General features: G+C 39.0%; 3 protein-coding genes and 1 non-coding gene across 5 annotated transcripts; 2 read left to right on the forward strand and 2 right to left on the reverse strand.

The window, feature by feature from the left end:
- Nucleotides 1-136: 136 nt before the first annotated feature.
- LOC112198511 lies at nucleotides 137-1,600 on the reverse strand. Its single transcript, XM_024339651.2, has 5 exons — nucleotides 1,261-1,600; nucleotides 1,032-1,186; nucleotides 856-920; nucleotides 682-771; nucleotides 137-580 (listed from the first exon to the last, which is right to left on the reverse strand). Exons 1-5 carry the CDS (start codon nucleotides 1,365-1,367, stop codon nucleotides 518-520), a joined length of 480 nt encoding a protein of 159 aa, XP_024195419.1. The 5' UTR covers nucleotides 1,368-1,600; the 3' UTR covers nucleotides 137-517.
- Nucleotides 1,601-2,395: 795 nt separating this feature from the next.
- LOC112197556 (cell division cycle protein 48 homolog) lies at nucleotides 2,396-4,504 on the forward strand. Its single transcript, XM_040518774.1, has one exon. It carries the CDS (start codon nucleotides 2,396-2,398, stop codon nucleotides 4,355-4,357), a length of 1,962 nt encoding a protein of 653 aa, XP_040374708.1. The 3' UTR covers nucleotides 4,358-4,504.
- Nucleotides 4,505-4,644: 140 nt separating this feature from the next.
- LOC112197557 (sucrose nonfermenting 4-like protein) lies at nucleotides 4,645-11,659 on the reverse strand. Of its 2 annotated transcripts, none has more exons than XM_024338287.2 (14): nucleotides 11,370-11,659; nucleotides 11,045-11,241; nucleotides 10,842-10,929; nucleotides 9,578-9,760; nucleotides 9,034-9,165; nucleotides 8,857-8,916; nucleotides 8,202-8,291; nucleotides 7,586-7,720; nucleotides 6,789-6,933; nucleotides 6,521-6,694; nucleotides 6,147-6,210; nucleotides 5,962-6,031; nucleotides 5,539-5,653; nucleotides 4,645-5,252 (listed from the first exon to the last, which is right to left on the reverse strand). In XM_024338287.2, the coding sequence occupies exons 2-14, from the start codon at nucleotides 11,167-11,169 to the stop codon at nucleotides 5,161-5,163; spliced, it is 1,473 nt and encodes a 490-aa protein (XP_024194055.1). In that variant the 5' UTR covers nucleotides 11,170-11,241; nucleotides 11,370-11,659; the 3' UTR covers nucleotides 4,645-5,160. The 2 variants fall into 2 exon arrangements, with proteins under 2 accessions (XP_024194055.1, XP_024194054.1); XM_024338286.2 differs by having other exon boundaries at nucleotides 10,842-10,932; nucleotides 11,370-11,658.
- Nucleotides 11,660-13,081: 1,422 nt separating this feature from the next.
- On the forward strand, nucleotides 13,082-13,174 carry LOC112201223. Its single transcript, XR_002936677.1, has one exon. It is a non-coding gene; the product is annotated as a small nucleolar RNA Z101 (small nucleolar RNA).
- The last annotated feature ends 222 nt before the right edge of the window (nucleotides 13,175-13,396 follow it).

Here is a 13,396-nt window from a genome sequence, read left to right on the forward strand (position 1 = left end):
ATCCAAAATTTGAAAGTATTGAAATGTTTTCTACACATTTTCAATCCAAGAAAAGATTATCATCCATCTCCATCCTCTTGAAACTCCAAGAGATTCTATCAAGGTCAGCGTTGTGAAAATGAAAAATGAAAGCAGCTTTGGACGAAATAAACCATGAGAGAAAATATAGCTTAGAAGAACGAACACTTGCGAGCATTTCTAGCAAGTGCTCAGAGATCAATTGAATTAACTGCCCAAAAAGATAAAAAGATCAAATTCTACCAGCACAAACATGAGGAACACTTCTCAACATCTAAATGAGAAACAAGAAAAATCATGTCTCAAATGAGAATGTATGCTTCGCTGACATTGATTCTAAATGGCCAAGTGTACTACAATCCTATGGAATTCATATGCTTTTCTGTAGCTTGTACCGGCAATAATGATGTGGTACACAAGCCATCAACTCCACACTTCTTAGCTTTTTGAAGCCTCTATCCAATTCCAGGCACCAATAGTATATCACAATCTCTTCCAATCACAATTTTAACTTCTTCTTCTTCGGCTTTTTTACCACAGCAACCCCAATGTCCTTCGCTATCTGCATCACACCAGAAGTTGGTACCAATTTAGCAAAAGAGACAAGGAGAATTCAATGCAAGAAAGTAAACGACAAATACCCATCAATGGCAAACTTCTCACCTTGTTCTTCTTCTTCTTCTTATTCTTTTTCTTCTTTTTGGGCTCAGAGTTTCCCACATTTTCTTCTTCTTCTTCTTCCTGAAGAGGGTCCTGCACATTTGTACCCAGAATTTCAAAAACCACTCGAAATAATCTTGAAACTCGAAATAGCGAAAACCCGAAAAGTTGCATCACCTCAGACTCAGAGTCACCAAAGGAGTTGACATGTCGTATTCTTCCTTGAGAATTAGAAGCTGCACCTGACTTCCCCAAAATCCAATTCTTTTTTAACATACACTATTCTATTGATCGAATCATTTGAAGCTTAAATCTTTGATTACCGTAACACCAAATTGAGTTTAGGGTTTTACTTGCGAAAACGGTGCGTTTTGCGTTCTGAACAGCGCGTTCAACGAGCTGTGGATTCATGGTGCCCAATCCATCCGGATCCTGCAGCTTTCTTTCTAGAAATTTCGCCAACGCCGCCGCCTTGTTCGTCGTCAACGGACCCCCTGGATGAGCCAACCTACAGATGTATATATACAGAGAATCAATATCAGAAACCACAAAAACCCTAGAAAATTAGGAAGATGAAATTACCTGGGTTGGGATCGAGGAGGCGGTAAAGATGGGAGAGGAGCGAATTTGCTGCCTCTTAAGGCCCTCTTTTCGTCTTCGCTTAACTCTTCTGCTCTGTCCTTGGCCATTTACTACGTCGTGCTCTCGCTGTTCCGGCTCCGATTCAGATCAGAAAACGCCGACCGTTTTTGTTTTTGGGTCCGGAACTTTGAAAATTGAAACCGATTTGCTGCCCCACTTTTATTGGTTACTCGGATGCAGACTTTTTACCGTTTGAGAAAATAAAACTCACCGCGGTGAATTTTAGTGTTCCGGTTTATTCAACATCGGAGAAAATTTACCCAAACCCTAGTTTGATCATCGTGCTCATTTTCATTTTTTAAATGAAATTCTTATTAAAAAAAAATTAAGTTATTAAAGATAAAATTTAAGTTACTAAAAAAAAGAAACATGAAATGTGAATTGTAAAATGAAGAGTATGAATTTCACTTCAAAAAAAAAAAAAAAGTATTTCACCCTGGATAGTTACTCAACACTAAAGCAGCTCTAATCATGAAATCTTGAGATAAAACCTTTTATAAACAATTGTATCAATAAAAAAGACTCTCCTTAATGAAATTCTCTAATTATGCGCCAAGAGCAGCAAACACTTGTTGTGCATTGCCTTCAATTTCATCATGACAAGACCCCTAGTTGGATATCAAAATGTAGACCATAAACTAGGGCCAAGAATTCTCAAGCTCTTGTACCTGGAGACCTCTACAAGCTTCTGCAAGTATTTCTCTAACAAAAGTATTAATGATCATCGCATTTGATTTTCTCTTAATTTTGGTTAAAGCACAAAAATTTAAGTAACGAACTCATATTTTACTCAAAAACTAGTTTTGTTCTTTAGGCTTATATTTTTATTTATTCTGTATGACGCCATATTCATAAATTCATTTGTAGGTTTCCCGAAATGAAAAGGAGAAAAAGAAACAAAAAAGAAAAAAAAATGTATATCCCCATTAAAGAAGGAATAGTAACCAAAACCTTCCCGTGTTTCCTATCAAGACACGGACTGTCACACTGGCTCATAAATTCTCCCAACTCATAACCCAAAACGTTTCACTTTCCCTTTCTTCAAAAACCAAAAAACCCTCTGATTCTTCATCTTATGGCTCTCCAATCTGCTCTGCCATTTGAAATGTACAACCAATTCGCCGATCAATCTTCCAATTCCAATAAGGCCACAAAGAGGGACTTCAGCAATGTCCACGGTTCCGATGATGGCGATGGCATTGGCGACGCAATCTTGGTCAATGCAATGAAAAGAATCAAGCTCTCATCAGATAATGGTGACTCATCTCAGATGAAGACGAAGAAGAAGGAAATTGGGTATGAAGACGTAGGTGGTGTGAGGAAGCAGATGGCTCAGATTCGTGAGTTAGTGGAGCTTCCATTGAAGCAACCCAAGTTGTTTAAGTTCATTGGAGTGAAGCCTCCAAAGGGTATTCTTCTATACGGCCCCCCTGGCTCGGGCAAGACTCTGATTGCCCGAGCCCTCGCGAACGAGACGGGGGCCTTGTTTTTGTGCATTAACGGGCCGGAGATCATGTCGAAAATGGCTGGGGAGAGTGAGAGTAATCTAAGGAAGGTTTTCGAGGAAGCGGAGAAGAATGCACCGTCTATTGTGTTTATAGATGAGATTGACTCAATTGCTCCGAAGAGAGAGAAGAGTAATGGGGAAGTTGAGAGGAGGATTGTTTCACAGCTCTTGACACTCATGGATGGTATGAAGTCGAAAGGGCGTGTGATTGTTATTGGGGCCACGAATCGGCCTAATAGTATTGACCCGGCTCTTAGAAGGTGTGGAAGATTTGATAGGGAGATAGATATTGGTGTTCCTGATGAGGCCGGGCGGCTTGAGGTGCTTCGAATCCATACCAAGAACATGAAGCTTGGTGAGGATGTGGAGTTGGAAAAGATAGCCAAGGAGACACATGGGTATGTTGGGGCAGATTTAGCTGCATTGTGCACTGAGGCTGCGCTTCAATGCATAAGAGAGAATTTGGATGAAATTGACTGGGAAGATCAGGAGACATTAGATGCTGCGATGCTTGGCTCTATGAAAGTTGGAAATGAGCACTTTCGGATTGCTTTGCGAGCAAGCAACCCTTCTGCTCTTCGCGAAACGGCTGTGGAGGTGCCGAATGTGACTTGGGATGCTATCGGGGGTCTGGAGAAAGTGAAGAGGGAACTTCAGGAGACTGTTCAGTATCCAGTTGAGCGTCCTGAGAAGTTTGATAAATATGGGATGTCACCCTCAAAGGGGGTTCTTTTCTATGGCCCTCCTGGTTGTGGTAAGACCCTTTTGGCCAAGGCTATTGCCAATGAATGTCAGGCAAATTTTATTAGTATCAAGGGGCCTGAGTTGCTTACTAGTGGGTTTGGAGAGAGTGAGGCGAATGTGAGGGAAATTTTCGACAAGGCTAGAGGGTCTGCTCCCTGTGTCCTCTTTTTTGATGAACTCGATTCCATTGCTACTCAGAGAAGTAGTAATGCTGGAGGTGGTGGTGCAGCTGATAGGGTTTTGAACCAACTCCTTACGGAAATGGATGGATTGTCTGCTAAGAAAACTGTCTTTGTTATCGGGGCCACCAATAGACCTGACATTATAGACCCTGCACTTCTGCGTCCAGGACGTCTGGACCAATTGATTTACATCCCTCTCCCTGATGAGGAATCCCGCTGTGAAATATTCAAGGCTTGCTTGAGGAAGTCTCCAGTTTCCAAAGATGTGAACATAAGAGCTCTTGCAAAGAACACTAGAGGATTTAGTGGTGCTGATATCACAGAAATATGCCAGCGTGCTTGCAAATATGCCATTAGAGAGAACATTGGGAATGATATCAAGAGGGAGATGAGCAAAAGTGAGAATTGCGAAGCTATGGAGGAGGATGAAGTGGCAGAGATCACGGCAGCTCACTTCGTGGAGTCGATGAAGTATGCTCGTAGAAGTGTTGGTGATTCCGATATCCGCAAATACAAGGCATACGCTCAGACATTGCGGCAGTCTAGAGGGTTTGGAACAGACCAGTTCAAAATTGCAGGGAGCGGTTCTCATGCTGCTGTCTGACGCTAGCTGGTGTAGAAGATCCAAAAATCACTGACCAACAAAAAATCCTCAGACTTCAGATATGTAAAGGCAGCGTCTTTGTGAAGCTGGAAATGTGTTCAAGCATTGTAACTATGCAGTCTCTCATTATTTTCCATATTCAAATTTCCAGTCTGCAGTTTGAATTCCATAAATGTTGTAACCTCAGTTGAAAAATACAGTAATTATCGAATTTTGAAACTGACCTTCTATGTTATCCTTTTGAATCTCACGTCATACAAGATATCTAGAGAAAATAAACCCAGATATACAACAACAACATGATATGGTTCTTTATTGAATTCTCAATTCGCCCGCTACTTACAATGTTTGAAGGTCAAACCACGAGAAGAATAACCAAAAAGCCAATTACATGTCAACAAGTAAGCATAGCACATAATAACTTCAATTGTTCAGCATTCTTCCACCCCACCATTGTTGCATTTTTTTTCCCCTACTTTTAACAGAAAACTAATACAGCAAATTCCCTGCTATTCAGTACCATCGCATCTACATTAGCAGCATAATGTATAATCAATGATGGAGGGGGGAAGATCAACAAATTTTGGAGGGAATGAAATCCTTCAATTTACAGGCCTCTCCTTTAGCCTAAAATCCTAAAACACCAGGCGAAGCGAGGAGGCCAATCCAATGTAATTTCAATGAAACCAGATCAAGTCACCGTGTGAAATACTGGATTCTCTAATCAACAGTTGGGTAGAGGTGGTGTGCTTATAAACCTGTCTGAACAAACACATTCCAACTCTATCATCCATTACTTTGTGCTAACCAAGCAAGAACTTGAAAACGTCACTTAGTGAAACAATGCCTTCAACCCGCTTACTGCCAGCTTCAACAATGACAAGTCGTCTGACACCTGAAATCCAAGTTTTAAGGTACGTCAAGTTCTAAAGGGAGCTACCCAAACATTGAACAAAAAAACCAGAGCATCTGGTTACTGATTGCCTGCTAGTTCATAGTAGAAATTCTGGCAAGATCAGCTGGCTCTAGACAGCTCACAAATCATATATTACTCTACTGTAATATATGATCACGACCCTACACTCCAACAGCTCAGTGCATTTAAACCTTTACTTGAAGAAGAGCAGAGGCTCCAATTTTTTTTTTTCCTTTCTTTCTTCTAAAGGGAAAAATGAATTCACCTGGATTGGCTAATCTCTCCATCACTTTATGAAGCGAATCAGAGCGTAAACACATCTGACATCTTTGACTTCTCTGCTCAAAAGGAGAGTACGTGTCTTGGCCCAACTGCAATGCCTGGAGATACAAAGAGAAAGAACTAAGACGATAGCCTGAAGCTTCTTTTACATCAACACACCTTGACATTGAAAATTTGAAACCAAATCCACCTCAAATTTCAGATAACCCCCCAATATAAACCCCCAAAGCAACAAGAACCCTAAACCTCTTCTGTCCCAAAAATAAATAACTGATTGGAAACCTATATCTGGTTAATCCGAAAGGGTTCACTCCACAAGACATTCAACATGTACGCAGTAATGTGCAAGTAATTCATTACAGAAAACAATAATATTCAGAGACAAGGGAGAAATTAGAGCAGTCACCTGCTGAATGGTCATTTCATTGAGATTAATATGTGCATATGCTCTATCTTTAGCCAGAGCTGTAATGTCACTGTAAAGAATGCAGTTAAAAAAAAAGAATCACTCACTGTTGCTACAATTCAATATTTGATGAATAACTTACAATAAATTAAAGGCAAACACATACAAATAGAATTACCACTAACCTCCGACAATATATATCCAGCAAAGAGTCATTATCATCAACTACAGGTATTGAACTTACTTGAGCTGCAAAAAAAGGCACAAAAGCATTGACTTAACATGAAGGAGATATAGGTCTAAATACCTATTGTTCTTCCTCTATAACTTGATTCAACTTCCTACAATAGAAGAACAGACTCATGACAATGAAATGCGTGGATATATACCCTCTATTGGGACTAGCCAGCCCACTTCATAATTCATTACATATGGAATAGGTACATCTGACTCAAAATATTTTAGCTAGGTCCAAATAGAACTCCACTAAACATGACTGATTTGGATTATTTCCAATAAGAATAAACCACACTGCACTAGATCAGGACACATAGCTAACCTTGAACTAATAGGTTTAAAGCTGCACTAAGTGAAGCACTTGGCCTCAACATTGCTAATGGCCGACGATTTGGCTCTCCAATTTCTGGAACCCAAGTACCCACATGAAGTGCACGTATCGGTGCTTGGAGAATGGGCAATGAGCTAGAACAATGCCTAAAATATCTGCAAATACCTGAAAATTAAGTTCCATTAGCGCCAGGTAGAATCATAACCTATTGTGTTGCATCTATTCATATATTTAAATGATAAGCCTCCGAATAGCTTACATTTTAAAATACCAGACAGCGAAGCAAGGTGTAATAGCTGTGGAAATGAGCCATCTTCTGAAGATGAATGGATAATTGGAACGGTAGCCACATCATTTTGCAAAAATTTCAAAGCAACATCTTTTAAATTATCATATGGCCCGGCCTGCAAAATTAATTAACAGTGTGGTCAAGGAACCAAGAAAAATAAAAGACGAATCAAACATTCAGAACCCCAAAGAAAAAACAAAATATCAAATCTATCAACACAAGCATTGCTTGTTTCTTTAACCCAAAAAAACAAAAACAAAAACAAAATATGAAAGCAATACTCAGTGGAATGCCCATACGGTTGAAAGTTTGAATTATCTCAGTATAAGCATTCATATTTCTGCTGCTAATAACTAAGGTCGCAAGTGGCACAGTTTGACACAACCACTGCAACTTCAGTAGTCTCCAACTACCCGTAAAGGTGGGCTGCTTCTATACCCTAGAAGTGAAAAGCAATGTTTTTTTTCTTGCATCTTGTAAGAAGATATCATTTCATATGACAATTTATACTCACCAACCCAAAAAATAAAAAATAAATAAAAAAATCCTTAATATTGCATGAATTCCTAGCAGAAAACATCATAACTTTGAGAATGGTTACATCAAACCATACAGACATACTCAATACACATACATGCTTGCACTAAAAAATTTAAGATTACATGAATGCCTAGAATGGGCAATTATGACTATGAGAATGCATATATCAACTTACAGGGATTGCATTACAAGCCAGCAATTCAAAAGATGCCAAATAAAACACTCACATGGACGAGACGTCTTGGCAATGCTCTCCCATGACCATCAATTTGTCCATTCAGATATGCTTTTCCTTCTTTCCAAGCAGCTATAGTATGTGTTTCAAGCTCTTCCTCTGTCAGATTAGACCCATGATTCCCAAGCTAAAAAATATAAGGTGAGTTAGCTACATAAAAAGTATCATGCATCCCTCACATGTCAATGTGTGCGCTTAATTTATGAGCAAATAAATTTTATCCTAGTTAAGAATACCACAGCACTATCCTAGCTGATGTTTCGACTCCATCAATAACCCTGACGCCTTGCAATCATAATTCGGAATATGTGGGGATTTTTTTTTAATAGGTGCAAAGGATTTTAAGCCATATAATGTTTGTTACTGAGAAAACAACAAACTGACGGATTTGAGTTTTTGGTTGAAGTGCAGATTATAAGCTAACTACCAACCCAACAAAATAAAATTCAAATTGGGGTGATTTACTGACAGCTTGGTCAGAGGAGTCATGAGATTTCATAATCCTATAGTTCGATTTTCAGGTTGTACAAGATTGGTCCGCAACCTGGTTACAGAAGGGTTGAGACCTTGAGGGAACAGAGCCCAAAATAAATACCAGTTGCACTTACCTCTCTTAATATTAAAATAAAATCCAATGCACTAAGAACTCCAACAAACTGTCCCCTGCTGAAGTCCCAAAGTGGTGCCATAGGGATCCCCTGAAAAAAAAGGTTAATTCAGAAATATGCATATACAAGCTCATTATCTGCATAAAGTAACACGCCAAAAAATAATAAAAAACAAAGTAGCATGCAACTATAACAGCTTAAGTCAACTTTCCAGTTGTACGTGGCTTTATAAAAGATCGTGAGAAAACATTACATATAAGATTGATAGTTGCAATTATATTAAGGATGGAATCATATGACTAAAGCGTCCTATATTTTGATCAATAAAAGTTGTTATCTTTTCAAGAGAAACTATAGCCAAAGGGCACCAAAATAATAAGCGGCAAACTAGCTCTTCCACCATTGCCCAATGTTCCATATATACAATATATATAATGAGGGCTCGTCCAGCTATAGCCAATATATATAATGAGGGCTCGTCCAGCTATAGCCTATAACTTACTATAAGCTAATTTAGAGTTACCACCATGCCAATCAAAATCAACAAGGACAAGCGTGCTAGAATACATGTAAAGTTAGTTTTAAGAAAATCAATATACAGACTACGAAGCATGGCTCAATAAAAATTGAGAAAGAGCTGTAATTTTGTACATACCTGCTCATGCAATATGTGAAATGCTTGCTTTACAGGTAAATCAACGTCCAGGGCGACAACCTGTAAAGTAATTGATTAAAAAACAAGAACACATGATCTAATCCATAGTGAATTGAAATTATATAAATAACTAAATGCAGAATGAAGAAAAGAGGGCCAATGGCAAGGCATCCAAACCTTGCCTGACTCGGGAAGTAGTTCATAAGTGGTGTGTGTAGACAGGAAGACAGAAACACGATGACGGGAGCCCTGCAGATCAGCCTCTGACATCCTTGGTACAACATCAGCTGTGCCATCTGTAAGCTGGACCTGCATTACATACTATATAATTAATAGGAGATACAAGAGCTCAAACTAATAACTGCAGCTTTAAGGAGCACAAATTGAGTGCTAAAATGCACACCAAGAAATCACCACAATACAATATCGTACCCATGCTAAGAAACCATAAAATAAAATAAAAATTAAAAAAATAAAAATTGGGAAAAAGGGGTGATTCGAATCCCCATAAGGCTCCACAAGGTTCAAAAGTGTTCAACAGTTAGCTATGCATAAATTGCATGAGCATCCTAGTTCTTCAAATAAAAACCACATATGGATGCTACAATGCTATAGAACCCTTATGTACATTGAAATTAATAAGGAAATACAGAATAATAGATGGAACATTAGGTTTTCCTGAAACCAAGATCGCAAATGACAAGGAATGAGCAAGTCTTACCAAACGCCGAAAGGCTTCAGTGTCCTCTTCCATGTGAGTTCCAGGAGTTATCTCTGGAGCTACATTTGGTTGAAAGAAATTAGGGTCTGTAGCCAAGACCATGGTGTTAACTAACCCATATTCACCATTTGCATAGGGTTGGTGCTCATCGTGTCGCCATTCCCCATCAACAAAGAATTTGTACTGTAGTATGATGAACATATGCAGGTAAGACTACTGGGAGTTTTAAGTTTTATTAATGTTAACGCAGAAATCCTAGTAGCACCATTCTAAAATCAGATGACAGGCTTAGTAAATATGTAAGGCTTAGTAAATATTCCCACGTTCAAGCACTTCTACATTATGCCATATGCTTAATCTATTCCACTGTACATCTGTATGCATACATATTTCCCCATATTCATATCAATATCACCCACAGTATAAAATTCAGTAAAAGTGCAATTGATATATTTGTGCTAATGATTTAAGCTTAACTAAGTACCCAGAAAGGCAATTCCATTCTAGAAGTTCTCATAGTGCCAATGTTCTAGCTCCACATGAAATGATGAAAACCATAAACATTCTCAGTATACATGAGCCTCTTAAGAAGAAATATGGCAAGTGAAACGCTAAGATGTAATCAGTCTGCCTCCATACAACCATTGTTTCTGCAATAATTTTGAAAACGAACTACCAGGATGAAAAGGTCCTCAAATTGACTAGATTATTATACACGCACTACTGAGTTCATCTCCTAAGACTAGGACCACTAAGAGCTTAAAATTGGCTATGTTGGACAAAAACAAAAGATGCAAGTTCCAGAATGGCATTCAAACCAAAGCTAAAACTTAAATCAGTATACTACTACTAAAATGGTGAAAGTCAAATGGTTAATTTGGTAACCCTTCATTTTTTGCTCACCAATACCACAGTTAAGTGAACAAAACTATCCCAATGTGATGTTTCAAATAGCTAAATGATCCTTTGCAAGCATGAGGACAACTGAATTGGTTCCTAACAACTATATTCAACAATATTATAACATTTGATTATCAACAAAAATACCTACAGTAAATCTTTTTTCATGACCGGCAACCAACTCTATCAACTTGGCTCCTATCAAATGTGAAGACAGATATGATTGAATTACAATGCTGGATCAATGAATTCACCATGCTTAAATTAAACCCAATATAATTTACAGTCAGTGAATTAAAGGCAAACGACTGCTCTTAACCATTGGTGCCTCAAAGTGTGAAAGCACACTACTTCACAAACTCACCTGGTGGATACCAGGCGTAACGCTATAAATAGCCTGAAACACAGTCGGGCAACCCTCAACCGGCGTCATAGGAACAAGCTCGGACCACCTGCTGTGAACCACAACATCCCCTTTTAGCAACACTGTCTCACAAATCACCGAATCCAACTACAGAACAGGGCATTCTAATCTCTAACGAAACACAGGGAAAACACGAGTCTCACCGTGCAAAGGAACCACTGAGAAACACAGTTCTGCCACCATAAGGCCACACAAAGCGCATTGGGATCGACACTGTGCTCTGAGCTCCACTTATATCCCGTGCCGAATCCATGTTGGCAGCAAACATTTGCCCCCCAAAAATAAATATTTCACAAACAATTAACCCTCCAAGCTATAACATGCAGGCTCAATTCATCCACTGTAAAACAAAACTCAACCAAAATTACACTAAAAATCACAGAAACTGACCCAAATTCAACGCTAATTTCACTGCAGAAATACGAAAAACAGCAAAAAGATTCAAACTTTATCTGGGATTTTACTTACGGGAGCTGAATTGCAGCGGAAAAACCCAAGCTTTGGCAAGATTTGGGGCAGAATCGGAGGAATCAGAGCAGCGAAACCCCCTCCATTTTCGAGAAATCGAAGAAATTGCAAAAAGGAGGAAACCCTAGGGGAGCTGAATTGAGATTATATATAGAAAATGGGTGAGAAAACCAAGACGGGTTGCGACACGATCGAATCTAATTTTCGAACCCTAAAAGACAGAGAGAGAAAGAGTCTGACAGAGATGGTTAAAATCCATTAAAACGATGTGTTTTTCTTTTTGTGGAAATAAAAATAGATGAAAATTGAGCAGCATGGAGCTCCGGGACTACGTGGAAAACAACGATGAGTGATGTTAACTGTTGGCATTAACCTTTTGCTCGCACGTGTTCATGCTGGGGATGCAATGGCAGCCGGATTTGGCACACTGTAACTTTACAATCTCTTGTTACGTGCGTGCAGGAACGGATTTAAAATTATAATACTGGGTTGCGGCCTCTACTTAGTTTTGCCCAAACATTTTGCACCAAGAAAGTCAGCAAATTGAGGTAGAAAATAGAAAGAGAAATTGTCACGCCCCGATTTTAAACACAATTAAAAATCAATATAATTTCAGAATTATACATGCGCGTGATGGTTTAGTCATCAATACAAAATATCTGAAAAACTTTTTCTATTTTACTTTCATACCGATGCCCTGAACCCACTATGTTAATACAGACCTGCTCCATAAAGTCATATATTATATAAGTTTATGACTTAAGTTGCCACAACAAAATAAAACGTAAATACTCTTCAAAGCTTAATACACAACGAAAGTCTTATCAACGGTAGGGCTGGGCATCCAAAACCGAAGGCCCGGTCCCGTTCCGAAACCATCCCGAAAACCACCGATACGAGCCGGTATCAAAATCTGAAATTCACTGTTTAGGCCCGTCCTGTCCAGAGAAAACCGGCTCGGTACCGGTACCAGCCTAATAGATACCTATTGGTCCCGTCCCGTCTCGTTTAAATTAATTAAATTAAATCTTAATTTAACTTTTTACATTACTTGGCTGAGTTTGATTTGATAGTTTAGTTGGGAACACAAAGGAATGACCACACCTGATCACTAACCTTTAACCTAAATCGACTAAACCAATTCACTCTTTTCTCCACTCTCCAAATCTTCTTATGTTCTTCATCTAAATCCCATATCCCCTCCCCGTCAACGACAAGCTCGTCTGGGACAACGGCACGCCTTTTCTCGAGCCCTGTATTGATCGCATCGCCAATTCACTCTCTTCTCCACTCTCCAGATCTTCTTATGTTCTTCATCTAAATCTCAAATCCCCTCCTCGTCAACGACGAGCTCGTTTGGGACAACGGGACGCCGTTTTCTGAGCCCTGTATCGATCGCATCGCCGACACCGTCGGAAGGTACGGTGACTAACGTGTGATGTTACAATGAATCTCGACAGGTTTCGATCGCTTTCAATCCGTTTTCCACTTCCAATTCCCCCCACTTTCATGTTTCTGTATTTGGTTGTAGTTGAATTGGTTTTGAGAATTTGTGGATCGATGAAAGAAAGTGAAGTGACGATAAAAATTCATATCTTCAATTCGTTGTCTTACTTTGAATTGGCTGTGGTTCTGATCACTTTCTTTCTCATTTTTACATAACATTCACGCACACATATGGATCTCAAGTTTCTATCTTGTTTTTCTTTCAATCTGGGCAGTTGATGAGTCTCATGGTATTGTGGGTAATTGCGTCTGAATAATCAACGATGTTTTACTTTCACCTTGGAGAACTGATGCCCAAGTCTTTTTTTTCGGTTTCCAAGTTCTATCAAGTTTCTGTTATTTTGGGCTCAATTTTGTGGGATTATCTTTGTTGTAGTGCTTAATTTTGATTTATCAAGTCATTGTTTGCTTTGTTGGCCAAAGTTTTGATCGTCAGAGCTGCATCCTAGAAGGATTGAAATCTGGAAATTTTGGATACATGTTAAGTGTTAAGTACTTGAGTACTTAAGTGTGGGCAAAGA

Source organism: Rosa chinensis, chromosome 4 (assembly GCF_002994745.2).
Source record: "Rosa chinensis cultivar Old Blush chromosome 4, RchiOBHm-V2, whole genome shotgun sequence".
Classification (NCBI taxonomy): Eukaryota; Viridiplantae; Streptophyta; class Magnoliopsida; order Rosales; family Rosaceae; genus Rosa; species Rosa chinensis.

Coding starts and splice junctions, on each gene's coding strand:
- LOC112198511 (XM_024339651.2), bottom strand. CDS start 1,367: ATGGCCAAGGACAGAGCAGAAGAGTTAAGCGAAGACGAAAAGAGGGCC. Junction 921..1,031: donor AAAACGCACCGTTTTCGCAA/GTAAAACCCTAA, acceptor TGGGGAAGTCAG/GTGCAGCTTCTAATTCTCAA. Junction 772..855: donor TTGGTGACTCTGAGTCTGAG/GTGATGCAACTT, acceptor ACAAATGTGCAG/GACCCTCTTCAGGAAGAAGA.
- LOC112197556 (XM_040518774.1), top strand. CDS start 2,396: ATGGCTCTCCAATCTGCTCTGCCATTTGAAATGTACAACCAATTCGCC.
- LOC112197557 (XM_024338286.2), bottom strand. CDS start 11,169: ATGTTTGCTGCCAACATGGATTCGGCACGGGATATAAGTGGAGCTCAG. Junction 8,917..9,033: donor TACTTCCCGAGTCAGGCAAG/GTTTGGATGCCT, acceptor ATTACTTTACAG/GTTGTCGCCCTGGACGTTGA. Junction 5,253..5,538: donor GGAGAGATTAGCCAATCCAG/GTGAATTCATTT, acceptor CTTGGATTTCAG/GTGTCAGACGACTTGTCATT.